The 27142-nt window shown below is 46.5% G+C and overlaps 4 protein-coding genes and 1 long non-coding RNA gene across 5 annotated transcripts; 3 read left to right on the forward strand and 2 right to left on the reverse strand.

Moving 5' to 3' along the window:
• The first annotated feature begins 2852 nt into the window (after nt 1–2852).
• On the forward strand, nt 2853–3495 carry LOC123077165 (histone H2B.4-like). The gene has a single exon (XM_044499382.1). It carries the CDS (start codon nt 2936–2938, stop codon nt 3344–3346), a length of 411 nt encoding a protein of 136 aa, XP_044355317.1. The 5' UTR covers nt 2853–2935; the 3' UTR covers nt 3347–3495.
• Nucleotides 3496–4414: 919 nt separating this feature from the next.
• LOC123073972 (uncharacterized) lies at nt 4415–5326 on the reverse strand. The gene has a single exon (XM_044496948.1). The coding sequence runs from the start codon at nt 5134–5136 to the stop codon at nt 4879–4881; it is 258 nt and encodes an 85-aa protein (XP_044352883.1). The 5' UTR covers nt 5137–5326; the 3' UTR covers nt 4415–4878.
• A 5528-nt stretch (nt 5327–10854) lies between these two features.
• LOC123073974 (uncharacterized) lies at nt 10855–12418 on the reverse strand. The gene is made up of 3 exons (XR_006435817.1): nt 12093–12418; nt 11592–11739; nt 10855–11512 (listed from the first exon to the last, which is right to left on the reverse strand). It is a non-coding gene; the product is annotated as an uncharacterized lncRNA (long non-coding RNA).
• Nucleotides 12419–14867: 2449 nt separating this feature from the next.
• On the forward strand, nt 14868–19263 carry LOC123077167 (disease resistance protein RGA5). The gene is made up of 4 exons (XM_044499383.1): nt 14868–16427; nt 16618–18631; nt 18744–18865; nt 18954–19263. The coding sequence occupies exons 1-3, from the start codon at nt 15628–15630 to the stop codon at nt 18786–18788; spliced, it is 2859 nt and encodes a 952-aa protein (XP_044355318.1). The 5' UTR covers nt 14868–15627; the 3' UTR covers nt 18789–18865; nt 18954–19263.
• Nucleotides 19264–21613: 2350 nt separating this feature from the next.
• On the forward strand, nt 21614–22715 carry LOC123073975 (uncharacterized). Its single transcript, XM_044496949.1, has 3 exons — nt 21614–21754; nt 21863–22014; nt 22380–22715. The coding sequence occupies exons 2-3, from the start codon at nt 21902–21904 to the stop codon at nt 22600–22602; spliced, it is 336 nt and encodes a 111-aa protein (XP_044352884.1). The 5' UTR covers nt 21614–21754; nt 21863–21901; the 3' UTR covers nt 22603–22715.
• Nucleotides 22716–27142: the final 4427 nt, after the last annotated feature.

Below are 27142 nucleotides of genomic sequence, written 5' to 3' on the forward strand. Positions count from 1 at the left end.
ATGATTTTTTATATAAAAAAGATAAGAACAAGAGGCTCACCACAAGGTGGTGCTGGCGACGGGACGGTGCGGGTGATCGATGGTGGTTAGGACGGAGACGGGAGGCACTAAGTAAACCACACCTACATATGCAAACTAGGAGTTATTTTAACCTCAAATTGCATATAAATCAAATACCACCACATATAATTCCTCCCAAAATAAAACCCACAAATCACTATACTTATAGAGCATTGCAAGAGCTAATATAGCAATGAGAGATGAAAGGACAAAGTTGCTAACCTTTGTGATCACTTGGATGGCCTTCAAATCTTCACAAATTTTGGCAAAAATGGAGTGTGAGCTCGAGAGGAAGAGGAAGAAAACAGAGGAGAGGGGAAGGGGGAAGAACAGTGCGCTCGGGCTCGACGAAGGGGTTTATATAGGATGACCTTTAGTACCGGCTGGTTATACGAACCGGGACTAAAGGTGCATCTCTAGTCCCGGTTCATATAACCAACCGGTACTAAAGGTGCTGGTGGGGCCCCAGCCTAACACAAGCCTGCCACCACGTCTTTAGGACCGGTTCGTGGCATGAACCGGTACTAAAGGTTCGCCACGAACCGGTACTAATGATCGCCGCCCGCCTAGCCGTTGGAACCGACACTAATGAGCACATTAGTGTCGGATCAGTTACAAACCGAGACTAATGTGCTTCACATTAGGCCCTTTTTCTACTAGTGGTGCTTCGCACGGCGGTCATGGCGGCTTCCTGGCTTTGCGGCGGTAATCGACGGCCCCATGGCCGGCGGGGGTACTCCGGTGGGCTCCTTGGCTCTGCGATGGGCGGCGACGACGGCCGTGGATCTGGCATCCCAGCCAGATCCGTCATCGATCCTTCACGTGGATGCTCGGCGGCGCGATGAGGGCTCCGATGAGGGGATGGAGGATCTCCACCAGAATACCGGCGACGGCATATGTCTTCATGGCGAGGCTTCGCGCGGTTCCACCCAGCCGCGAGATCGGGACGACGTGACTTCCGGTGAAAATTACGACTGACTGTTGTCTTGGCGGACGATGGCGGCGTCTTTGACATTGTTTCCTTCTCGAGGCATCGTCGTTCTAGGTCACGTCAACTCGATTGGGATATTATGGGGAAAATCCTAGATCTTGATCTACCGGATCGGATGATGACGACGCCTTTGGTGTCGTTCTCCCTTCTGGGGGCATCATTTTGGAGTAAGTGCTGGCTGGAGGGTACAAGAGCTTGTACATTCCCCATTCTCACACAACATGTCATACTGCAAATGTATAAGACCAAAATAGAATGTACATTCAACTTGGTAAACAAAGTACTACTACAATATTTCCATTTAAAAAAAAGTACTACCATATGAAGTTGAAAGTGTCAATTAGGGACAACATGACAAACTTACAGATACAAACTACAACAAAATATAGAATAACCACATGAAAATAAAACCTCCACTATACATTATTATGAAAGCAGACACCACAAGAAGCTATGAGATTTAGATGACAACATGAACTACCGCAACACCTGCTTAATTACTCGGTGTAACCAAGAAAAAAAGTCATGCATTGGAGTACAGAAGACCGTGTTGCTACTTTTATGTTCAAGGGTATACTGGCAAACCAGAACACTGCTTAATTTCTTCCATCAATATGTCTTTAGCTTTCTTGCACACTACTCAGACCTGCACAAGAAACATTTATAAGATGTTGATAATGCAACCTGACTACCCAAGACCCGAGTGAGTTTTTGTCCACACCGAGGATAATAAAGCAATGAAAACATTACACTCTTCTCTCAAATTGGTTAGGACCAAAAGGAAGTCAAGGCCAAGTAAACCAGCATCTCGCTAGTATTGGCAACATCTTGCTTAGTTATCAATGTGTCAAGGCCAAGTTAAGACCGTTTTTTCCAACAACAGCAAGCCTTGATCAGAATCCTTCAAGGGGGTGGGGGCAAGGATGATAATTCGTCTAGGGGTAATATGAACACATTGATGTTGCTGCTCCTTGAATGGGATTTCCAGCTTGTGCCAGAAATGAGTTCTTTCTCAATTGAGAAGAAGCTTTTTAGGTCTCCTCGTGGTTCCTCTCGATTCTACATCTTCATGAACAAAACAAAATCAGAAGACATCTCCATGTTACATGAAGCAAGACAAAGAAAGAAACTGCAAAAAATATTGAGTCAAGTACACAAGATTTTTCTTATGTGTAAAATCTAGACAGAAATATGTGCAGTGCAGAACCAGAGGAACCAAGGTAGCCGACTTACAAAGCTTTTGAGAGACCTCATGTGTGGACCTGGTAAGGCCTTTCAAACCACCCGCATTTTATCTTTGGCCTACTTCCTTGCTGTATTTGTCCTAACCAAAGAGATACATAATATAACCACACACTCAGTCATGTAAAAAAAGAGCTTGGAAATCCATAAAACTGCATATTTGTAGCAAAGAGAGAACCACCCAAAGGCAGACGTAAACATGTGTGTATAGGGGTTAACTCAAAAGAGAAAACTACATGTGTGTAGAGGGGTTAACTCAAAAGTACTGTAAAATGGAGGCAGGAGACACGAGAGTGCATTTTTTCTGAGAAAAGATCGAAAAACAATTGAACTCAAATCCCGCCACGGAGAAAGTCATGCGCGCGCGCGGGGGCCGAAACCCGTCCGCTCCCCGCCCACCTACTTCCCGCCACGTCAGCGATCCGTGCCGGGGCGCATCTGGGTCCTCCATCGCGCACCGCGACGAACGGCAGATATCCTATCGATCCGCGGCACCCACCCCTCCACCAATCAGAGCCGGCCTCCCCCTCCTATAAATCCACCGCGCCCCCGCCCTCAATCCTCCACCATTCCTCCCACCTTCAAGCTCATCCACACAAGCACCTCTCGGCTCTCCCGGTCGAAGCATCCGCATCCTCATCCATGGCCCCCAAGGCAGCCGAGAAGAAGCCGGTGGAGAAGACCCCGGCGGGGAAGAAGCCCAAGGCGGAGAAGAAGGTGCCGGCGTCCAAGGAGGGCGGCGGCGACAAGAAGGGCAAGAAGAAGGCCAAGAAGAGCGTGGAGACGTACAAGATCTACATCTTCAAGGTGCTGAAGCAGGTGCACCCGGACATCGGCATCTCCTCCAAGGCCATGTCCATCATGAACTCCTTCATCAACGACATCTTCGAGAAGCTGGCCGGCGAGTCCGCCAAGCTGGCGCGCTACAACAAGAAGCCCACCATCACGTCCCGCGAGATCCAGACCTCCGTCCGCCTCGTCCTCCCCGGCGAGCTCGCCAAGCACGCCGTCTCTGAGGGCACCAAGGCCGTCACCAAGTTCACCTCCGCCTGATCTGGCCGTCTCCGTTTGTCTTCTTTGATGGATGTATCGGTGTTGCTCTGTAGTAGTTAGCTGTTCGTGCTCTGTCGTGTTGTAGCTTGTGCTGGTTGTTTTGGATCACATTTCATGATCCGGAGAAATAGTAATTTCAGTTCTTGATATGATCCGCTACTTTGTCTTGGTTCGATCTGTGGTGCGAGCTCGCCTTTTCTATGTAAATCTCTGCGGCAACGAATCTGAACTTGCAGATATGTTCCTCTGTTTCAATTCTTAATTTCAGTTTCAGCTAACTGTTTAGCGCCCTGTTTCAGTTAACTGATGGAGTGCCGATATCTTCAGACAAACTCGGTTTCAGTTTCAGCTCCCGACCTTTCGTCATGCTCGCTGAATGGCCATGATCCCCCAAAACGTACAGTTGCTCATGCAGATGTTGCTGTTACCATCGACACAATTTGTTTGTCCGTTTTTCTCTCGTGATGTTTATCTGTTGTATCATTGCTTGAACATAAGATGAAAATAGTTGGGTTCAGTCAGCGCAGCACGTTACGGTAGGATCGTGAGGTTAATGGATCAGGCAAGCTTGTTCTAGCCGAGGAGAGGATGTTTATTTAGAGAAGATGCACATAAACTTTTCTTGTGCTGAAATGCATATTTTTTACCATGTGTATTTTCTTTCGCCACTTTCTGTAATAATGTAATGACATTGTTCTTGGGATGCAAATCGTACGAATTAGTTTTACTGAACAGCCGCGAACGTTTCGTCTCGTCATCAGAAGTGTAAAGAAATAGAACGGGCGGCCAGCATTGGTGCAAGCTGAACTTTTCTCGATTATTCTCTGATGGTGCCTGAGACGAAGCTAATGGTTTTATTGCCTTGCTTTGGTCTGGTGTCAACATCTTGGTGTCAAATTGTGCTGATGTTCCATGCGAAATTAATGCGCGTTGGAAGGTCATATAATAAACGTGCGGGAGCAAAATGAATTTGGGACAACACCGGATTTCCGCACCTGAATATATTCAATAAAAGAGGCCTCAAAGAACATCTAAATATATTCATGAAAGAGGGAGATCTCAAAGCCGGACACTAGGGACATCAGGTGTAGCAGGGGATCATGAAGGGGGAGTGATCAGAAACAGAACAAGGAACTAGGCAGAGATGTTTCTCTGTTGGACTATGAATGTAATCTGAACTTGCGGGGGTGGTGAGTCTATTTCAGTTAGCTGACGAAAGTGTCGGTATCTTCAGACATAAACTCAGTTCGATGGCTTTGATCGCCTGAAACGTCACTGTTGGCCATGCAGGCGTTGCCGTCACTGAACATCTCTGCGCCGTCATGACGACAATCCTAAAAAACCAAAGCTCATCTCCAAATAATCATGGCGAAATTGGTTTCTTTATACCTCTGTATTCTGTACAACACGCGGCTTCAGTTAGAAGCCCAAGTTAACAGCAAATGAACACGCCGATCGTACGGTGATCGAACGATGAAAGAATGAGTCTCACACGCGCGCGGGCAGACCACGAGCAGCCAGTGATTCACTGCTCAGTGGCACACGATGGTCCCGAAGCAGTCGATCCCGTCGAACTCCGGCGCGAACCGCGGCCGCAACATCGGCGATTTCCCCTTGTCCGGCTGCTGCTCCGCCTCCGCCGGCAGACCGCCCTGCTTCCCGTCTTGCCCTGCTCTAGCCTGGCCGTCGTCCCGCAGCTTCCTCCCCTGCCGCTGCCAGGAGAACCGAGCGCCGGGGACGACGTCGGCCGGCGACGCGCTCAGGATGGAGAAGGCCAGCACCTTGTCCATGCTCGACTGGAGACGGGGGTGATTCCTGGCTTCCTGCAGCAGCTCCGGTGGCCGATGCTTTCTTGCACGCTCGCTCGCTCGCTCTGTGACTTTGCTTCAGTCAATCAATTGGTTTTGCTTGCTTGGTTGGTGAAGGGAGAGCGGGGACGCGACCCGGCTTATATACGGCGGAGCATGGTCATGGAGGAAGTTTAAGTTTTGGGCATGGCGGTTTCAAGCGCTGGAGAAGCCCAGAATATTCGTGGACGCGGCCGCGGGGAAGAAACAGCGAGCGAGCTCGTGACGCACGAGGTGGCGTGGTGGAGGTTGGTTGCAACCGTCTCGCGGTTTCGCCCGTGTCCATATTCTTTCCCTCCTGCGCTGTCTTCTCTACCCGTGAAACTTGACAATTCTGGCCATTTTTCCCCGCGTAAATCTGGCCTTTTTTGAAAGAGAGAATTCCTTATTTAACATTGATTTTTTTACCAATTTGACACAGCAAACCTCTTTCTTTTGTGATACTCCGTCCATTTAATTATTAACGGTTTAAATGACACCTAAAAAGACGATTTTACCCTCGGTGCAACTTGCGACCAGAATTATTCACATTACGAAATAAACAATAATATTTTTTTCGGTTGCTAAATGTAAAATTAGGCAGCTGTAAACATGCATATCTTGGGTTTTAAATTATTTCAAAATTTAGTTAATTTTTTTGGCAGAACGTCCCCTGTAATTTCCCCACCTGAATATATGTTAATAAAAGAGGCCTCAAAGAACACCTAAATATATTCATGAAAGAGGGAGATCTCAAAGCCGGACACTGTGCATCAGGTATAGCAGGGGATCAGGAAGGGACTTGGGAGATCCAAATGAAGTACCAGTTGGGAGCAATACCCATTCACGAAGATCCAAACCGCAAAGCATAAAAGGGAGCACAAGCAAACCGTAAAGCATCAAAGGGAAGACAAACAAACCTAACAAACTGACAGAAGGAAACCATCACATCTCCACCACCAATACTAGTAAATGGCACGCGCCCGTGCACGTGTAGATTTTTTTTTTAAATCATGTAAATATAGTTATAAACACACATATCTTGTGTCATTTTAAGTATCACGATTTGTAGTTTTGAAATATCATGGGTGGACTCGCACAGCTCATCAATTAATTAATCAGTAATTATCGAGATATAAATAATTTAATAGTGTAGGTGTGTAATATTAGATCTGCACAATTTCGAATACCAAGAGAAATAGGATACCCGCTTCATCCTCAATTTAATGAAATTTAATAAGTCCTAGCTTGAGCAATGCATAGAGTATACATTGCAAGTTATTCATTATTACAAATAAAATGATTATTTAAACATTAATTATTTCTGTTTTGTTTATCAGATATCTTCACAAATTTATTGCTGAAAACAAGGGCAATATACTGGTAAAACAAAATTTTAACAGAAAGTAAAAGCTATTTTAGCTATAACACATATTACAATTTTCTTTTGTTGTCTTTCTTTAATCAGTTAAATTGCTCCCGCCAGCAGAAAATCGTTTCAGGCATCTGCGCCTATGCCCAGGCTGAACCAGCGTCATGCTTTTACTCTCTCTCATCTCTCATCAGTCATCACCATACCTACTTGGTAGCTCTACTAGTCTCTGGAAATTACTACTCTACCCTACCGCTGCATTCATTGTATCACATGAGTTTGCTAGAAATTTCTATACTGGCAGAATCACGTGCCCATGCGAGAATGGCAGGCCAACACAGTGAAGTGGCGCAGCACGAATCCCTGCGATGTGGGCCGTTAGATGGACATATCCAATGATCTATGTGCAGCCACGTAGTCCTCTAGCACAAGCCATTAAATTTGAGCCGTCTGATTAGAAAGATCCAACGGTCCATATGTCTTGCTATTCGTATACTATATAGTATACTAGTCGAAGGCACGTGCTTTGCACGTGTGCGTTGTTAACTAAAATTCTAGGCAAACATGAAAACTTTAAATAAAAATGAAGCACTTTTTATATGGAGTTTTAGCTTCGCAACCTCTTGCCGAGTTACAATGTTGATGAACAAATTTGATTATTATATTTCCAAAACATGTCAAGAGTAATTTTGGTTAACACTTGACAAACTTAGAGTAATATTCTCAAAACAGTAAGTCACATCGGGGGACCAATTTTTTTTCAAAAAGTAATCATCTGCATGCATTGTACTACATAACATGGACGTGGATGGAATATAATGCATTCTACCATGCATATCCAATATTTAGGATCTCCCGCAAAAGAAATTCCAATGTTTAGGACTTCACAAAAAAATGGGTATGTGTCATCGTAAAATTTGTGAGGATGGCCGTTCAGCTCATCGACCTTCTGTTTTTTTAACATACTGCTCGACCATTTTTTTAAGGGAGACCCCTCGACCTTTTTGCGTCGTGCCTTAGGCTAAAATGTGGTTTTGGGCCAACAGCGTAACACTCGGCTATACGGGCCTGAAAACTTGCCACTGGGCCAGCTGTATGGAGGCCCACTCAGAAACGCCAGCACAGGTCAGTTCCCTGCCTCTATGTCGAGCGGAAAAAGAAAAGAATCTTCTCAAAAAATAAACTGTCGAGCGGAAAAAGAAAAGAATCTTCTCAAAAAATAAACTGTCGAGCTGAGCAGCACTGCACCGCCGCCCCTCCTCCCGTCTCTGGCCCCGCGACCCGCCGAACGCCGACCCGAGGACCGCGAGGGCGTCGGGGAAGCGCACGACCCGGACATCCTGCAATCGTGCTCGGCTGCTCGCCTCGCCCAGCCCAATCGTCATTAGCAGCCATGGCGGCGCCTGAATCCGGCAGCCACGGCCTCAAACAGCACACCCCGACAGGCGGCACACTTCACGCTTACACGGCTCCTCCGCTATTGCACCAGCGAGTAGTGTAGAGAATGATTTGGTGCATCGATAATTGATTGATCGTGCACTAGGCACATATATATAGGTACAAGGGGTGCGACCGGTATCTTGTCTCCTAAGATACACGTACATACAGAGGGGAGACAGATACTACAGGTACTGCATACAGAACCAGGACCTACGTACATGTACACATGTTCAACCCCCCCCCCCCCCCCCCCCCCCCCGCAGTCGAAGCGTCGCCGGTGACGCAAAGACTGGACCGAAAGCCCTAAAAATCGAGGTGGGTAGTCCCTTCGTCATCACATCGGCGAACTACTGATCGGTGGGCACATGGAGAACACGAACACGACCAAGTGCGACGTGGGGCCGCGGCGGGGCCGGCCGAGGGGCCACGGCGACGGGGGCCGCGACGGGGGCTACGGCGTCGGGGCCGCGACGGGGGCCGTGGCGGGCCGGCCGAGGAGGCCGCTGCGTCGGGGGCCGCTGCAGAGGCCGCGGGGCCAGGGGCCGCCGGCGCGGGGAGCGCGGGCAGGGCCGAACCCGGGGCGCGGCTGGGCGGTCCACCAGAAGACTCCGAAGGTGATGGTACCTGCTGAAACGGGAACACGAGCTCATCAAAGTACACATGCCGCGAAGTGAAAACGCGGTAGGAGACTGGATCATAGCACCGGTAACCTTTGGTGTTGGGAGGATAGCCAAGGAAGATGCAAGGGAGTGACCGGGGCACGAGTTTGTGAGGAGCAGTGGATGCGGTGCTAGGATAACAGAGACACTCGAAAATGCGAAGACCATCATAAGATGGAACCGCACCGAAGAGGAGCTGGTGAGGGGTGTAGTTCCAGCGGGAACGACTGGGGCGAATGTTAATGAGGAGGCTGGCGGTCGCGAGCGCGTCCGGCCAGAACCAAGCAGGCACGTAGGAGTGGAAGAGCAACGTACGGACACAGTCATTAAGCGTGCGAAGGACGCGCTCGGCGCGACCATTCTGCTGAGACGTGTAGGGGCAGGTGAGGCGAAAGATGGTGCCGTGGGACGCAAGTAAATTGCGGACGACAACGTTGTCAAACTCCTTGCCGTTGTCAGTTTGCAAGGCGAGAATGGGACGACCGAACTGTGTGGTGACATACGAATAAAAAGCGGTGAGTGTGGCAAGAGCGTCGGACTTGCGACGGAGAGGGAAGGTCCACACATAATGAGTAAAATCATCCAATATCACCAAATAGTATAAGTAGCCCGTGTTGCTAGCAACCGGGGATGTCCAAACATCACTATGCAATAACTGAAACGGAAAGGTGGAAATGTTTGTAGACTCGCTAAAGGGAAGACGAACGTGCTTGCCAAGACGGCAAGCCTCACGAGTGTGATCGTCGACCTTATTACATGAGAAGGAAAAACTCTGAAGAATCTGACGCATAATGGTGGAGTTGGGATGACCGAGACGGGCATGCCAAAGATCGACACTGGCGGCGAAGGCGGCGGGGCGACGGGTGGTGGTGGCGCCGGAGGGATGCACTGGATAAAGCTCGTCCGGGCTATCACATCGGTGGAGCACCATTCGTGTACGGGCATCCTTCACAGAAAAACCGATATTGTCAAATTCAACAGTTATAGGATTCTCACGAGCAAGGCGACGACGGAAACAAGATTAGTGACTAAGTCAGGAGACACAAGAACATTAGACATATGCACAGGAGTGGAAGTAAAAGGAAAAGACATATGACCGACGTGAGTAATGGGTAGGGAGGAACCGTTACCAACGGTGATACGGGTGGGAGTATGAACGGGAGTGGCAGATGTGAGGTTACCGGGATGAGCAGTCATGTGAGCAGTGGCGCCCGAGTCCATGTACCAGTCACCACCGCCACCATAGGAGCTCGGTGACGGGGCGGAGTGCAGTGCAGCGAGCAAGGCCGGGTCCCATGGCGGCGGCACCTGAGGAGGGTAGCACCCTCCGTAGGCCGGCGCGGGAGCAGCCCCAAAGGCCGGAGCGGCGGCGCCGTAGGCGGGCGCGGCGCCATAGGCCGGCGCGGACCCGTAGGCGGCGCAGGCGGGGGGGGGGCACCATAGCCGCTGTAGGGAGCGGCGTTCTGCGCGGCGAAGAGGGCCCGGTGACCCGCCGGGCGGGGCCCAAGGATGCCCGGAGCCGGAGCCCGAGGGACCGCCATGGAGTACGCGTGGACGACGCCGGTCCACGGGTTGGTGCCGTACGTCCATGGGGGAGTCACCTGCTGCTGCTGCTGACGAGCCCCCCCCCCCCCCCCCCCCCCCCCCCCCCCACGGGCGCCTGTTGCTGCTTGCGGCCGCCCGCCACCCTGCTGCTGGGGGGCAGCGGAAGGGGCGGGAGGCGCGGGCAGGAGGGGGAAGTACCCCGGAGGCGCTGGTGGCGCGGCGCGGGTGGGGCGGTCGGTGGAGGGGCGACCGGTCCATATGTTGATTTTTATTTTTTTTGAAGTCTGAAAATTTGTTGATTTGTAGGTTCCAAAAATAAAGAACAAGTCTGGTGATTGAAACATGTGTGCACCCATTCCTTGCTTACAAAAGAAATCCCGGACGGAGGGAGTAGAAGCTACACTATCTATGCTGATGTTTGTAAATTTCCTTCTTGGTTTATCTCCTGTGTAAGTTCCTGCAAATTGGTAGAGGGCGCAGTGTGCTAACTCATGGTCTTACTGCCCAGGCGCATCAGATCACTATTAGTAATCTATGGATGGGGCATGTCCCTCCAGTGTTGAGTTGGCTTGTAATGACTCTGTAACTCTGATTCCCTATGAGTATTCAGAAAAGGAAGGAAACTGACCTATGCCCATTTCTGTTGACTTAATGTTTCTGTTGTACTGTATGTTAAAACTGAAAAATGTATGTTTCTTATACTTGTGAAGCCCAATGGCTATCATAAAAAATGATATCTTCTCACTTATGTTGCTGGATTTCTATTATATGCTATAACTGAGAGAAGAATAGTAAATCTATAGATTTAAGTACTGTACATGCTAGATTATTACCCCTGTAAACATATCTTTTGGTCTACAATTTTCATAAGGGCAAGCTAATGACTGAAACCCTATCTAATATTATTTTTCCTGGTACTATTTACATGAATAGAAACATATTAGAAACATCACACTACAGTACACAGCATGTACATGGATTATACCAAAACATCCCTGTAGACAATATTTTTTGTGCTTTTCCCTGATGGGTCATTATCCGTATTTGGCCTTGCAAGTATTCTAGTTGTTTGTCTTGATGTCCCTCTAGACAAAGCAACATAGAGTTGTCCATGAGAAAACACCGGCTCAGGAAGATATACGCCAACATTTGGGATGGTTTGACCCTGGGCTTTGTTGATTGTCATGGCAAAACTAAGCCGAATTGGAAATTGTTTCTTTTAAACTTGAAGGGGAGAACATCATCCTCTGATGCTGGGAAGAATTCATTTGCATAGTGTTTTTGGTTTCTGCAAAAGGATCATTCTGCTCTGCAATCACAGCTACTATTCCCCAAAAACGGTCAAGGCAAGCGATCAATAAGGATAATAAGTAGAAGATATCGGTTTAATAAAAACAACGTACGTTGGTTCCCTTTTGGTGAAGTCGTGGAGTGAACATTTGTAATATCTCTGAAAGGAGCTCGGCCTTCCATCTCTTGGGTTTTACTGGACGGCTCGCGGTTATGACTTTGATTCTTGATTGTTATAAGTCAGGTGTTTTCGGCCACAACCTACAGTATATAAGCATTAGACCATTTTTTAGGTTGCCAAATCCGAGAAAAATAATTAAAGCATACTCAAATTTGCAAACAGCTATGAGACATGAACAGAATGAACATGTGCTTTATATTCAGATAGCACTGCCTTTTATAGTCTACCAACAGAGCTACTTGGACAAAAGCACAAACACCTTGCGTGCAAGAAAAGCAGAAAATGTCAACAACTACAGCAGACCAGTGACTATGTATTTCATATAAATCTATAGCAAGAAGGATCACTTGTGCAACATTCGCATGCAAAAGAATCATCACAGAATTCCAAAGGAACAGATTAGGATGGGACACCTAGAGAAGGAATAGCTCACTTGTGGTCAGTCCGTCGATGGCACTATGGTGAGCTGGTTGTAGTAGGATGTCCAGCTCTCATGAACCTGGACTCACCAGGCGGCAAGAAAATTTGAACCAAGTCAGAGCTTGCAAGGAGACGATGGTGGAGCTGCAATCTGGATGTTGAGGTGATTCGAAGGATCTGGGGCATGGACGGCGGTTATGAACTGACGGAGATCATGGTGCGTGACGTACACGCTAGAGAAATTTTATACAGAGCATATGGATGTGGTGGTGAAGTCAGCGAGGCTGGCGCCTTGGCGGGGAATCGATTTGCTGGAGCCTTGGTGGGGAATCGATTTGCTGGAGGCGAGCGTGGGTTGTGGAGTTTTCCAGAAGGGGCGACTGAGTTCTCAGGCTTTGGCGGGAATAGGTGGGTGGCAAATCCGGGTAATATGGGCCGTTCGATCTGATAAAGTGGACGGCTAAAGATGAATCCATTATGTAATTTGGTGGGCAAAACATGCAAAAAGAAGGTAGATTCAAAATTCAAAAAATTATATACTATAGTAGTAGAGATATATATTCTAAAACCAAACTTCACTGAACAAGTCTTTTTCTTTTGAAGCCGATACAATATCAGCTTTATAGAAAAAAGGAAAGCAGATCACTCAGGTCTCTTAGCTCCCAAAACCTCTCGCGCCATTCCGGCGGCTGCACATATCCCCTAACTCTTCTAGTTTTGATTTTTTCCCCATTTCTGATTTTCCCACCGTTTTCTATCCTATTTAAAACAGACATATGGTTATGCGCTTCACTCATTCTTAGTCAAACCTTATGTACGTTTCACCTTCCTTTTCTTGTTATGATTTTTTTTTCAGTCTCTGATCTCTCCATCGGTGTTCTCTCCTGCTTAAAAAAGACATAAGATTCAGTGGTTTGCCTGTCCTTCATCCAGCCTCATGTACATTTTCCCTTCCTCTTTTCAATTTTTTTCATCTCTGATTATTTTCATCAGTTTTCTTTCCTATTTAAAAAACACATAAGGTTCTGAAGTTCACCCGTCCTTCGTCCACCTTATGTACATTTTTTCTTACTCTTCACATTTTCTTTTACTTTCATCTTTGATTTTTTCACCGGCTTTCTCTCCTATACCTAAAACATATATAAGGTTCTAGGGTTCGCTCGTATGTTGTCCAACCTTATGTACGTTTCTCCTTCTCTTCTTGTTTTGATTTATTTTTCTTTCCTCAATAGTCCCACCTCTTATTAACGTGCCAAATTATATTGCATTTCTTTTGTAAGCCAATAAGTACTTAAAAGAATAAAAAATGTGCAAACAAACATATACATTTACACGAACATTGTTTTGAATGTGTGGTCATTTTATAATTTTGTGAACCATTTTAAAAATGGAACAAACATTTTTATATGTCATGATCATTATTTAAAGATTGTGTGAACAAATTTTTTATTTCATGAACATTTTCTTAGATCTCATGAACGATGTTTTAAATGCATGAATATTTTTGTTGAATGGTACAGACATTTTAAATATCATGAATATTTTTGTAAATGTAGGAACATTATTGAAATTTCATAAACATTTTATTAAAATGCATGAATAATTTACTTTTTTCATGAACACCTTTTTTTTCAAATGTGTGATACATTTATAAAAATTCCATGGACGTCTAAAAAAAAAATACAAGCTCACTTTTTTTAAGCCGCGTGAAAATACACATAGAAAAAAATGTAAGAGAAAAGCGCTCGCGGGAGACGCATCTCTCCCGTCACGCGGTAAGTTTGGTCCATCCGGATGCTGTGGATGAGGTTTATATAAGGATCACTTATATATACTCATATGCTATTCAGCGAGTTATGTCCATGTAGTGTGAGACCCTATTTAACGCTCTTTGCAACAAATTGTCGCGCAAATGGGACATGGAGCATGTGAGCTTGAACTCACCGGAGCCCGGAAGAACACTTAATTCAAAAAAATAGTAAAAAATTCTGAACATTTTGGCAAGAAATATTGATGTTTTTACACATGCATGCAAAAATTCGCAATGAAATTTCAATCATGGAGGATTGGGCAAAAAAAAGAAACAAATCAATGCTCCAAAAAGAGTGTTTTTGAAGCATTTTGGATCATCATTTTTTTTCTTACACCTCCATGAATCTGACTTCATTTGCGAATTTTTCACGTGTGTGAAAGAAACATCAATATTTCTTGCCAAAAATATCAGGATTTTTTTATTTTTTGGAATTTACTGATCACCCGAGCTCCAGGGAGCTCGAGCTCGCAATAGTACTTTGGGTGCAAATGCGAGCTTTGGTTGGTCGGCCCAAGTGCAACCCATGCTTATTTTTCCTGGTTTGGGCTTCGTTTTGTCGGTTGTAGGAAGGTTCTTGTTCGTTTTTTTTTGCGAATATGTTCGATTTTTCACTTTTGTTTCTTTTGTATTGTTTTATCCACCGGTTATATATATATATATATATATATATATATATATATATATATATATTTTCGAACTTCTTTCCTGTCCGTTTTTTCTTCAAAAAATTGAATAACAATCACGTTGATTCTAAAAAAGGTGCAAATCTTAAAGAAAATGTCTACATTTTTGTATTAAGGAATTCTTTTTTTTGAGGGTATGTATTAAGGAATTCAGAATTTTCTGCATGTGGGTGTCACTTTCGCAGGTGGCCTGCACCGTGCCACCGGCTGCTGGGCTGGCCCGATACTTTCACAAAAATCCCGGGACCCCCTGGCACTCCACCATGGAGGCTCCCACCCCGGTGACGGCGACCTCCTCCCCTTGGAGGCTCGTCGGCGGCCATCGCCCGTGGCAAATCACTGTTTTTAGTCCTGATTCCAGCACCCACCATTCCTCCCCACCTAACTCCTCACCTGCATCCCCTGCCTTGCTTTGTAGGCCGCGGCCCGGTTCGCAAGGACGACCTAACCCCCTTCTGAGTTCCCCTCCTCCCGCTGATGCATACGGGAAGGTTAATTCGAAACCTGCGGAGGAGGGTCGAGCGTCTTCTCCGACTCCGGCCGACCACCGGCCCCTTCTGTTGGTCCCGGTGAGCCTGCCCGCTTATCTTCCACCTGTTAATGTATGTAGAGCTTCCGGGGTGTCGCCGTGTGTGCTTCCTGTCGACACCGTGCTGATAATAATCGTGAAACCACCACGTTCACATGGCATTGCTCCATAGGATACCCACAAGGTGCCCCATCGCCATGTGGCCATCACTGTCACATCCCATCTCTTCCTGTCAATGCATGGCTAACTGGAACTCTGGAAGGGAAAAGTTTCCCCATTTCCCCAGATCCGTTTGAAAACTGAGGCCGGGGCACCTAGAATTCTTGAATGCGTCCAAAGAAAATGACACCACATACTCTTTCCATCTCTTGTTAAATGGGATGCCACCTAGTTGCTCAAATCACACCACACACTCTCAATTCCTCAGCAACATCCTCCTGCCCTCGTTGTCCAGCTCGCAGATGCCTCAGCTTCTCTGTAGCAGGAGGTCAGGCTGACCAAATCTCGAGCGAGAGAGAGAGCTATGGTGGTCGTGGATGCCTCCACGGGGGTGATGAACGCCCTGCTGTGCAAGCTCTCCAAGCTGCTGGAGGACGAGTACTCCAGGCTCAAAGGCGTGCGCCGTCAGATAACTTTCCTCAGGGACGAGCTGAGCAGCATGAACGCCGTACTGGAAACTCTCGCCGACGCGGAGCAGCTCGACCCTCTCAAGACAGAATGGCGGGACAAGGTGCGCGAGCTCTCCTACGACATCGAGGATTGCATCGACGACTTCGCGGACCGCGTCGGCGATGACCGTGGCGAGGAGCTGCGGACAGGCCTCAAGGGGTTCTTCAGCAAGCTGAGGAATCTCAAGGCCCGCCGCGAGATCGCCGGCGAGATACAGCAGCTCAAGATCCGCACGGTCGAGGCGAGCGAGCGGCGCAGGAGGTATGATTTTCTTGAGCCGGCGCCGAGATCTGGCGCTTCTTGTGCCATCGACCCTCGGCTGCCGGCGTTGTACGAGGATGCGGCTAGGCTTGTGGGCATCGATGGCCCCAAGGAGCATATCCTTGGCTGGTTCTGCAAGGAGAAGGAGCATGATGATCTCAAGGTGTTGCCGATTGTCGGCTCAGGAGGCCTTGGCAAGACCACTCTTGCAAACCAAGTGTACTGCCAGTTAAAAGGACAATTTCAGTGCATGGCTCTTGTGTCGGTGTCTCGGAATCCAAACATACAGAAGATTTTACGGCAAATGCTCACCGAATTTGGGATCAGCGGTGGTGCACTGGATGACGAACGGCAACTCATCGACAGGATAAGAGACCACCTCAAAGATAAAAGGTAAACCCGGTAACCCGCTCATATCCTGATTTCTTTCTAACATTTTGGTAATGCAGATAGTAATGAATATTCTTACACTTCAAGAAATAAAGATAGTCATATGTCTTCAATTCTGTGCAAAATAAGTTTGAAGCATCTTTTTTTAGGTTGAAAAGTTCTAAGCAATAATAGACATTAAAACATGTAACAGGTACTTGGTTGTAATTGATGATGTATGGGACGTCGAAGCATGGAAAGCTATCAGGCTTGCTCTGTTCAATAATAAGTGTGGTAGCAGAATCATCACCACAACGCGTAACGCTGCCGTCGCGTCATATTGCTCAGGTGACAGCAGTTATGTTTATCAAATGGAGTCCCTTAATTCTGCTGACTCCAGAAGGCTATTCTTTAAAAGAGCATTTGGTTCCGAAGAAGTGTGCTACCCTCACCTGGAAGAAGTTTCTAACCAGATATTGGCAAAATGTGGTGGACTTCCATTGGCGATTATAACCTTATCCAGCTTGTTAGCTGACAAGCATGCAAAAGATGAATGGAACAGGGTGCTGACAGCTATTGGCTCGGCACTTGCAAATGATCCTAATGCTGGGAACATGACAAAGATATTGTCTCTGAGCTATTTTGATCTTTCTCACCATGTGAGAACCTGTTTGTTGTATTTGAGTGTATTCCCAGAAGATCATAGGGTTGACAAACAGCGGTTGATAAGTCGATGGGTCGCGGAAGGATTCATCCATGAAGAACAAGGGCGAAGTGCCTATGAAGTAGGCAAGGGCTATTTCAATGACCTCATCAACAAAAACTTGATCCAGCCAGTTGATGTAGAGTATGGCCAGCCCAAGGCGTGCCGGGTTCACGACATCATCCTTGATTTCATCACGTGCAAGGCTGCTGAAGAAAATTTCGTCACGTTATTCGATTCCGTGGAGCATGGACAGGCTTCAGATTACAGGGTTCGCCGGCTTTGTGTCGAGAATCGCAACAGCAATAAGGTTACCATACCAACAAGCCTGATACTATCCCATGTCCGATCACTTACTGTATTTGGACACTGCATGAAAGAATCTTTGTTGACATTCCCCACCCTTCGTGTGCTGGACCTGGGAGAATGTTGGGAGTTAGAAAACCATCATCTTGCAAATATTGGAAAGTTGCTTCATCTCAAGTACCTGCGTCTTGGACAATCTAGAATTACTGAGCTCCCCAGAAAAATTGGAGAACTGCGATATTTAGAAACACTGGACATCAGAGGTACCAGGATTCAGGAACTGCCACCAACTATTGCTAGGCTTCAACGATTGGCACATCTACATGTTAATCACATGATTAGGTTTCCAGACAGTGTGATTGGGCAGATGCAGAGTTTAGAAGAGGTGGAAGATTTCGGCGTCTTCTCCTATGAACAGGGCAAGTGTCTGCAAGAATTCAGTCAGCTAAGTAAGCTGAGGACACTGAAGGTAGCAAATGGTTGGTCACCTGACACAACCAAAAGGAGCCGTCTTGAGGTTATCGAGGGTTATCTGGGAACTTTACTGTCTTCGTGCAATCTTCGTCATCTCTATTTCCTCGACAGTTATGGCGGTGCCAGCCTTCCAGCTTACCGCTATCCAGTGTCACTAGAATCGTCGTGCCCTACTGATACGTGCATCCTTAGGAAGCTCCACATCACATACTGTTACATCGACAAGGTTCCAAGTTGGATGAGCCTGCTTGAAAACCTCAGGGAACTAAACCTTTATATGTTCAGTATGGGATCAGAAGATGTTGCGATTCTTGGAGCAATTCCATCTTTGCTTTTTCTTGAGCTGAGGACTTTCTTCGGCACCAACGGGAGGATCGTGCTCGCCGGGTTCAGAAGCTTGAAGTATTTCGACCTAGAAATCTTCTGCTGCGGTACCTTGCTGGAATTTGAAGCTGGGTCCATGCCGAATCTTGAGCACCTCAAGCTTGAACTCCGCGTGCACAAGATGGAGTGCCTGAACGGCGCTTCTGATTTCGGCATCCACCGCCTCTCCACCCTCAACAAGGTTGAGATCAGTATTTATGGCGACACCGATGGTGTCTACGATCTGTATGAAGACATCACCGTGAAATGCGTCGCGAGCCGCCTCGAAACCGCCATCGAGAAGCTTCCCAACCATCCCGCTCTCTCGTTTCTACCTGGTGGATTATCGCCGTGTCTGCATTTTGAAAAGTTCATTGAATCCGTAAGTTCTCTGCCACCGATCACTTCATTTCAACCGCCGTATTATTGACTAATACAATGCTTTGTTCACTGGGCCCTGTATTCATTTTCCTTCTGGTGCTTGATCGAAGCAGTACAATCGAAGGTATGGAGACCCAATGGAGTATTGGAGGTTGTGAAATTGAAGAGGAATATGGGGAGACAAGTACGAGCTGAATAAACTTGAGCAAGAAAGTTGCCACATGTCGCGCCGATGGTACGCCTTCCCTGCACCCTAACTATCATTAAACTCCTACTGGTGTTTGAACTAACCATTGGCATTTCCTTTCTTGTGTTTCAAGCAGCACCAGGATGACTGAAGAAAATGAAAATCAATGCCCTGATGTTGAGAGTCTTCCTTGCTGTTGTTTCAAACTTTTCGACTCTCTGTTTAGGTCCCTACTCGCTGTCATTTCTGTAGACGTGCTCGCCTTTTGGTCGTTGTACTCATCGATGCTAGAGTAGCTACGCGTTCGTATTTTCCGTTGGAGCTACATCTGTGGTTGTCGGTCAACCGTATCTTATCAGAGATACAGGGATTGGGGATTGTTATCCTGAAGCGTGGATGCTAACGGACTTGAATGCATCTGTTCCGCCTGTGGTTTCCTTCAGCCAGTATGATGTACTCCCTCCGATCCAAAATAAGTGTTGTGACTTTAATTCGAATTTGAACTAAATCCATGACACTTCTTTTGGATCGGGGGGAGTATATTTTTGTATATGAACACGCCGAAACCAACTATATTTTCTGGTTCCTTTTGTGAGAACGAATGCCACGCAGCAGAGCTTCTAGGAAATAGACTTGTTGAGTGGAGTTTGGTTTCAGAAAATATGTTGGCGCTGGGGGTGGGACAATTTCCATATTATCAACAGGCTGGGGCAATTTGTGCTTCCCCTGATAGTTTTTTGCGGTTTGGATCTTTCTGAATCTTATCGTACGCTGTATTACGTTTTCATGAGAAATGGAAGAAGAAGAAGAATCAAATAGGAAATTGCTTCACACACAACAGTCTTCACACGACCTACGAACGATGCTCCCTCCTCAACAGTGCCCTTGTGAGCACGCTCGCGGTTGGCGCTGCCACGGTGGAATCGTGCAGGCGTCGTGTGTATAGCAGCGCCAAATCAAACAAGTCAGTCGAATAGTTCCAATCAGCGATATGTCTCCATCCCATATCCCGAGAGATTCGAACGAGCAACCAAAATAATGAAAGCATATGGACCTACAAACCATATTGAATTTTCAGGACACAATGAAATGTTTGAGATGCTTTGTATTTCAGGTGAATCTTTATAAAATATTTGATCATTTTCGTAAAGAAAGAAAGAATGAAAGATATTTCGAAACTAAAACTAAATATGTGTTTCATATTGTGCTATAGAGCGTAAGGGGGAAATGTTACTACTTGACAAATAATATTGTATGACTGAACTGAAAAAAATAGTTTAACAGGCTACACCGAAAACTACTCCATCCGGCTTAATGAACATAAAACTACATCTAGCTCGCTCATTTGAAAAGTTACATGTGTAGACTGCTTCGTCATTGTCCCGCCTCGACACCATCCATCATCTTCATTCAACTTCATGTCAGGCCTAGTCTGTTGCCATGCTTCCCTCCAAGGCGATCCGACGTGACTCCTGGGCATTAGTTGTTTCTTCTTCTGTTGGTTCTGCAGCCTCGGCTGAGGTGGCTCTTTAGTATGTCTTTGCCGCGCAAGCCGAGCTGCTATGCTCTTAGCTGCAAGGCATGCCTTCCTTACAAATGGTGAATGCGATTCAACCTCTGCGTGATGTGGTTAATCCAATGCATGGATGGCTGTTGCGGGCTGGGAGCCTTTTGGAGTGTGCAGAGGTTGCTCTGGGCAGGCTATCTCCTGCGACGGTTGAGGCACCACTCCCTCCTATGTCGCCTACTCTGCCTAAGATGGTTGTTGACTTCGAGGGCGACAAAGATGTGGATCTCTATGGATGCTTCCCTGCTCGTGCTTCGGGCTTCTTGCCCCGTGTTGGGTCTAGTTTGACGCCCTATGTGTTGCCGAACTTCGAGGGTGAGGCCTCCGCCGAGGTTGTGTCTCTGGTGCTGTAGGCCATGCCCGAGCTGCAGATGTTGTGTGGGGAACCTGTTTCGCCTTTGTCGATAAGCAACTCAAGTTGGACTCTCTCCAGGCTTCAGAGGTGGACATGGTGTCCTCACCACCCCGCGCGGAACCTTGTCAGGCGTCAAATAACCTACCTCTCTACGTCATGGAGCACGAAGTATTAGATGTTGCCGCCATTCCCCCATCTGTGACCATCGGGCAGGTGATGCCTGTGAGTGGCATGACCATTGAACCACTTGTGTCGGCACCTACTCCAAATTCAGATGCTCTCTTCGTGAAGGAACTTTGTGACTTGTTAGCCATCGTGGAGGTGTCTAGACCTGGTTTCGGTAGGTCGATTGCTTGCCACCTGACGGGGACGCCATTAAGGGGCAAACAAAAGAAGGTGGGCAAAGGCAAGAGTGGCGCCAAAAGACAAGACGTCTCTGGCTGCTTGATTGGGTTGTCGTTGTGGGTTGGGAGATGCCTCGAGATTTGTGGATGTTGTGTATTCGAAGAGTGTGGCGGGCCGCCTATGCGGTTGTGGGGTTTCATGCCGTGTGAGTAGTTAGTCTTTGCTCCGTTTGTATCGGTTTTTGACCGGTTTTTTATGAATTAACTGGGCAATTCTCTTCTTCTTGATTAATAAGGCAAACTTTTTGCCTCCGTTTTGATAAAAAAAGCACGCAAGTTTATCTATTTGTATTCACATATTTTGTAGCTGCAATTTTATCTTTTTTGCCAACAAAAAACTTTATTAATTTATTTGACAATGCTTTTGCAAGAAAGTTTCAAATATATTTGACTTTTTTTACTATTTTAATTTATTTGTTTTTGCTAAATGGGGTACATCTGCACCCAGGTTCCAAAAATCCACACCGGCACGCAGCTCCCTTATCCTCTTCCTTCTTCCCTTGGCGACGGACGGCCTCTCCTCCAAACACCCTCCCGCCCAAGCGCATCACCTGCAAAAGAGCTTCTCCGCGACCGTGGGACCGATCGATCTCTCATTCTTCCAGCTCCAGGTGACGAATTGATCATAGCTTTTTTGCTTGGATTATTAACGATGATCTGTTCTGTTGTGGCCGTTTGTTCAGTTCTAATCCAAATCTCTCCTTCCCCGAACCGTCCAGTTGTTTCTGCGGATTCGTTTGAGGCGCGAGCGAGCGAGCATGGAGGGGCTGACGGAGAGCGAGGTCGCCGGCTTTGCGGTGGGCGCCTTTCTGCTCGGCGCCAGCATCGCCGCGCAGAGGGTCGACGGCTTCGTCGCCGCTTCGCAGAGAAGGTCCCTGCTCCTCCTTGCCCGCTTCTTGCTTCCTTGCTTCTTTGCCCGCTTCAGTGCCATCTTTAATCAGATGGCACTGTATTTCCTTCAGATCTCAGATAGATGAATCCCTTTCGGCACCAATAGACTACTGCCTCTGTCCTTCTCTCTTCCTGTGTGCTGTGCTTCAGAATTAGTACGTATTATTTTGCTTTGACAGCACAGCACTTTATGATGTGCTTTAAACTTAAGTAAAGCGAAATCTCCAAGGATTAAACTTGAATAAATAAACCTGCCAACAATTTCTTATCGCAAAATTCAAGTGCAACCAAAGTATGGAACCCAAGTACCCACATTTTGCTTTAAAAATTGGTACTGCATTGCAGGTCTTTAAACATGTGCAAGCGTTGTGGTGATCTTCGGATGGTGGCATGTTCACAATGCAAAGGAGTAGGCTCTGTCAGGAAAGGTGGAACCTTCACATTCGGTATGCTGGAGGACATCTATGAGTCGCTTGGAGCTGAAACAAAGGCAGCAGATTTGGCCCCTTGCTCAAAGTGCCGTTCTAAAGGCCGCCTCCCTTGTGAAGAGTGCGCCAAGGTCAGATGACCATTTAATAGCTTTTTTGTGATTATTGATCGGAGTTTGCATGACCATTTAATAGAGTTTTGTGATTATTGATATCTGAATAAGATGCCCCATTTTGTAAACATTGATACGTACGGACTGATCGAACTATGGACGAGTGCTTTTATAATCACTCGGCAGGAACAAAAATAAATCTAATAAATAAATTGGATAAAAAATCAGAAACATTCCACAATCATTTATGTTGACCGTATCACCAAAGTTAGATCCGAACTGCTAGATGGTATAAATCTAATAAATCTATAACGCTTTTTCCAGTAGTGCTCACATTCAAAAGATGGAAGGCAATCGCCTTACTGCAGATAAATAAAAACGCCCAAGGCCTGATAAGTATGAAATGGAATCTAGTGCATATCACCGATAAACTGCCATAACCCCATAACCCATCAAGTTCTAGAAACAAGCTTTCGCACCGCTTTATAAATTGGGAAGTTTTTGTTTTTGCCAATTTTTCTTATGCCACTTTAAAATTTGACATTCAGTTTTGCCACTCTTCGCTTTTGACAATGTATCATAATTGTCATTTCGTGGCAAAAGCAAAAAATATACATTTTTCTTATGCCACTCTAAAATTTGACATTCAATTTTGCCACTCTTACCTTTTGACAATGTATCACAATTGTCATTTCGTGGCAAAAGCAAAAAATATACATTGTCAAAAATATTTTTTGCTTTTGCCATTAAATGACATTTGTAATATATTGTCAAAAGCTAAAGGTGGCAAAACTGAAATGTCAAATTTTATAGTGGCATAAGGAAAATTGGCAAAAACTAGAGTGCAGAAATAAAATTTTCCCTAATAAATAAAGCCACACGACCGAACAATGCAAGGTGATGAGAAAACCTTCTTACAAAAAAGCAGATCAAAGCAAAACCAAACAACAGAGAAAGCAACGCACACAATGCACAAGAGATGCAATACAATACGCCATGACCTTGATGTCGAGCATTAGCACAAGAGTGGCCGCACTCTAGCCATATGCCTTCTGTGACCGACGACAAAGCGCGAACCCACATCTCCAGAAGAAACCATCGGGCTACGTTGTGAAGCCCTCACCAGACTATCACCAGAGAGGTCCATCTGCCCTCTTGCTCTGGTCCAAGGACTATTGATCCTGCCAGCGAGCAACACGAGCCGAGAGCGTTGATAGCATGGTCATGTGTAAAAGATAGGAGCCAATTGTGACCGTCCCAGGATGGAACCTCAGAAGCGGCATGCTAAGATCCAAGCATGCCTGAATTAATGTGCCACCACCGAGGGTACCTAAGCTCCATAACAACACCCCCAAGAGGGTAATGACATAACGCGTTGCTGCCGTTGAGTCTAAAGGAACGAATCATGGTTTTCACTGGTAGACCTTGCACGGGCAAGAGACCCATAACGAAGCTCCCAAGAGGGACATGCCACCCACAATTATCGTCGTCATCAGCAAGAAAGCACAAACCTTTTGCTCGGAGCCACGAGAAGGAACATAGGCATCCTACCACCGAAAGGAGGCCCGTCGTGACTGTTGAGTCCAAATTTTACGTTATTTTTACCTTTTGTCTTGCACCTTAGTTGTAGGGTTTGTCGGACTTTACCACGTTCGTGCACCTCGTTTGTTTGTTTTCACCAGGATTTCACCCACAAAGGTATTTTGGGGCACAAGGAAAGAAATGGATTTGGTCTAAAATCACATTAAGTGATGTGACAAAATACTACAATAAAAGAAAGAAGGAAAAGAGAGAAGAGGGAAACGCAATAGAAGGCTCCAGAGTGATCGACGACGTTCGGTACGAATACGCGCGCTCGTACCGCCGGTCATACTAGCCGCCGCCGCAACCCTCTGGTCCAATACTTCTACCCCATGCGATTTGACCGAGGATTAGACGCCCACAACCACCAGAAACCACTCCAGACGAAAAATCCTAGCTTCCAGAAGGGATCCTGAGGGTAAATCGACAAAGAGGATGAAGGAAATATGCCCTAGAGGCAATAATAAAGTTATTATTTATTTCCTTATATCATGATAAATGTTTATTATTCATGCTAGAATTGTATTAACCGGAAACTTAGTACATGTGTGAATACATAGACAAAACAGAGTGTCCCTAGTATGCCTCTACTTGACTAGCTTGTTTATCAAAGATGGTCATGTTTCCTGGCCATAGACATGTGTTGTCATTTGATGAACGAGATCACATCATTAGGAGAATTATGTGATGGACAAGACCCATTCGTTAGCTTAGCATTATGATCGTTACAGTTTCATTGCTACTGCTTTCTTCATGACTTATACATGTTCCTCTGACTATGAGATTATGCAACTCCCGAATACCGGAGGAACACTTTGTGTGCTATCAAACGTCACAACGTAACTGGGTGATTATAAAGATGCTCTACAGGTGTCTCCGATGGTGTTTGTTGGGTTGGCATAGATCGAGATTAGGATTTGTCACTCCGTGTTTCGGAGAGGTATCTCTGGGCCCTCTCGGTAATGCACATCACTATAAGCCTTGCAAGCAATGTGACTAATGAGTTAATCACAGGATGATGCATTACGGAACGAGTAAAGAGACTTGCCGGTAATGAGATTGAACTAGGTATTGAGATACCGACGATCGAATCTCGGGCAAGTAACATACCGATGACAAAGGGAACAACGTATGTTGTTATGCGGTTTGACCGATAAAGATCTTCGTAGAATATGTAGGAGCCAATATGAGCATCCAGGTTCCGCTATTGGTTATTGACCAGAGATGTGTCTCGGTCATGTCTACATAGTTCTCGAACCCGTAGGGTCCGCACGCTTAACGTTCGATGACGATCGATATTATGAGTTTATGTGTTTTGATGTACCGAAGGTTGTTCGGAGTCCCGGATAAGATCACGGACATGACGAGGAGTCTTGAAATGGTCGAGATATAAAGATTGATATATTGGAAGGTTATATTCGGACACCGGAAAGGTTCCGGGGGTCACCGGATAAATACCGGAGTACCGGGGAGTTACAAGAACACCCCAGGGGGGTCAATGGGCCTTCATGGGCCTTAGTGGGAATAGAGGGCAGCAAGGGAGCTGTGGGGCACGCCCCCTAGGCCCAAACCGAATTAGTTTAGGGCTTGGGGGGCCGGCCCCCTCTTTCCTTCTCCCCTCCTCCTCTTTCCTTCCCCTCCTAGTTGGACTAGGAAAGGGGGAACCTACTCCTAGTGTAGGAGTAGGATTCTCCCCTTGGGGCGCATCCTATGAGGCCGCCGGCCCCCTCCCCTTGCTCCTTTATATACGGGGGAGGGGGGCACCCCTAGGACACACAAGTTGACAGTTGTTTTAGCCGTGTGCGGTGCCCCCCTCCACAGATTACCACCTCGGTCATATCGTTGTAGTGCTTAGGCGAGGCCCTGCGTCGGTAACTTCATCATCACCGTCATCACGCCGTCGTGCTGACGAAACTCTCCCTCAACCTCTGCTGGATCTAGAGTTCATGGGATGTCACCGAGCTGAACGTGTGCAGAACGCGGAGGTGCCGTATCTTCGGTGCTAGGATCGGTCGGATCGTGAAGACGTACGACCACATCAACGACGTTGTCATAACGCTTCCGCTTTCGGTCTACGAGGGTACGTAGACAACACTCTCCCCTCTCGTTGCTATGCATCACCTAGATAGATCTTGCGTGATCGTAGGAATTTTTTTGAAATTACTGCGTTCCCTAACAGTGGCATCCGAGCTAGGTCTATGCGTAGATGTTATATGCACGAGTAGAACACAAAGAGTTGTGGGCGATAATAGTCATACTGCTTACCAGCATGTCATACTTTGATTCGGCGGTATTGTTGGATGAAGCGGCCCAGACCGACATTACGCGTACGCTTACGCGAGACTGGTTCTACCGACGTGCTTCACACACATCTGGCTAGTGGGTGTCTGTTTCTCCAATTTTAGTTGAATCAAGTGTGGCTACACCTGGTCCTTGTTGAAGGTTAAAACAACACACTTGACGAAAAATCGTTGTGGTTTTTGATGCGTAGGTAATAACGGTTCTTGCTAAGCCCGTAGCAGCCATGTAAAACTTGCAACAACAAAGTAGAGGACGTCTAACTTGTTTTTGCAGGGCATGTTGTGATGTGATATGGTCAAGACATGATGCTATATTTATTGTATGAGATGATCATGTTTTGTAACAGAGTTATCGGCAACTGGCAGGAGCCTTATGGTTGTCGCTTTATTGTATGAAATGCAATCGCCATGTAATTGCTTTACTTTATCACTAAGCGGTAGCGATAGTCGTAGAAGCAATAGTTGGTGAGACGACAATGATGCTTCGATGGAGATCAAGGTGTCTAGCCGGTGACGATGGTGATCATGACGGTGCTTTGGAGATGGAGATCAAAGGCACAAGATGATGATGGCCATATCATATCACTTATATTGATTCCATGTGATGTTTATCCATTATGCATCTTATTTTGCTTAGTACGGCGGTAGCATTATAAGATGATCCCTTACTAAATTTCAAGGTATAA

This window comes from Triticum aestivum, chromosome 3D (assembly GCF_018294505.1).
Source record: "Triticum aestivum cultivar Chinese Spring chromosome 3D, IWGSC CS RefSeq v2.1, whole genome shotgun sequence".
Taxonomy (NCBI): Eukaryota; Viridiplantae; Streptophyta; class Magnoliopsida; order Poales; family Poaceae; genus Triticum; species Triticum aestivum.

Bases quoted from the DNA above. Each gene is read 5' to 3' on its own strand.
- LOC123073975 (XM_044496949.1), top strand. From the start codon at position 21,902: ATGGAGGGGCTGACGGAGAGCGAGGTCGCCGGCTTTGCGGTGGGCGCC. The intron at 22,015-22,379 runs GTCCCTGCTCCT...ACTGCATTGCAG, and splicing joins GTCGCCGCTTCGCAGAGAAG to GTCTTTAAACATGTGCAAGC.
- LOC123077165 (XM_044499382.1), top strand. From the start codon at position 2,936: ATGGCCCCCAAGGCAGCCGAGAAGAAGCCGGTGGAGAAGACCCCGGCG.
- LOC123077167 (XM_044499383.1), top strand. From the start codon at position 15,628: ATGGTGGTCGTGGATGCCTCCACGGGGGTGATGAACGCCCTGCTGTGC. The intron at 16,428-16,617 runs GTAAACCCGGTA...AACATGTAACAG, and splicing joins GACCACCTCAAAGATAAAAG to GTACTTGGTTGTAATTGATG. The intron at 18,632-18,743 runs GTAAGTTCTCTG...TGATCGAAGCAG, and splicing joins TTGAAAAGTTCATTGAATCC to TACAATCGAAGGTATGGAGA.
- LOC123073972 (XM_044496948.1), bottom strand. From the start codon at position 5,136: ATGGACAAGGTGCTGGCCTTCTCCATCCTGAGCGCGTCGCCGGCCGAC.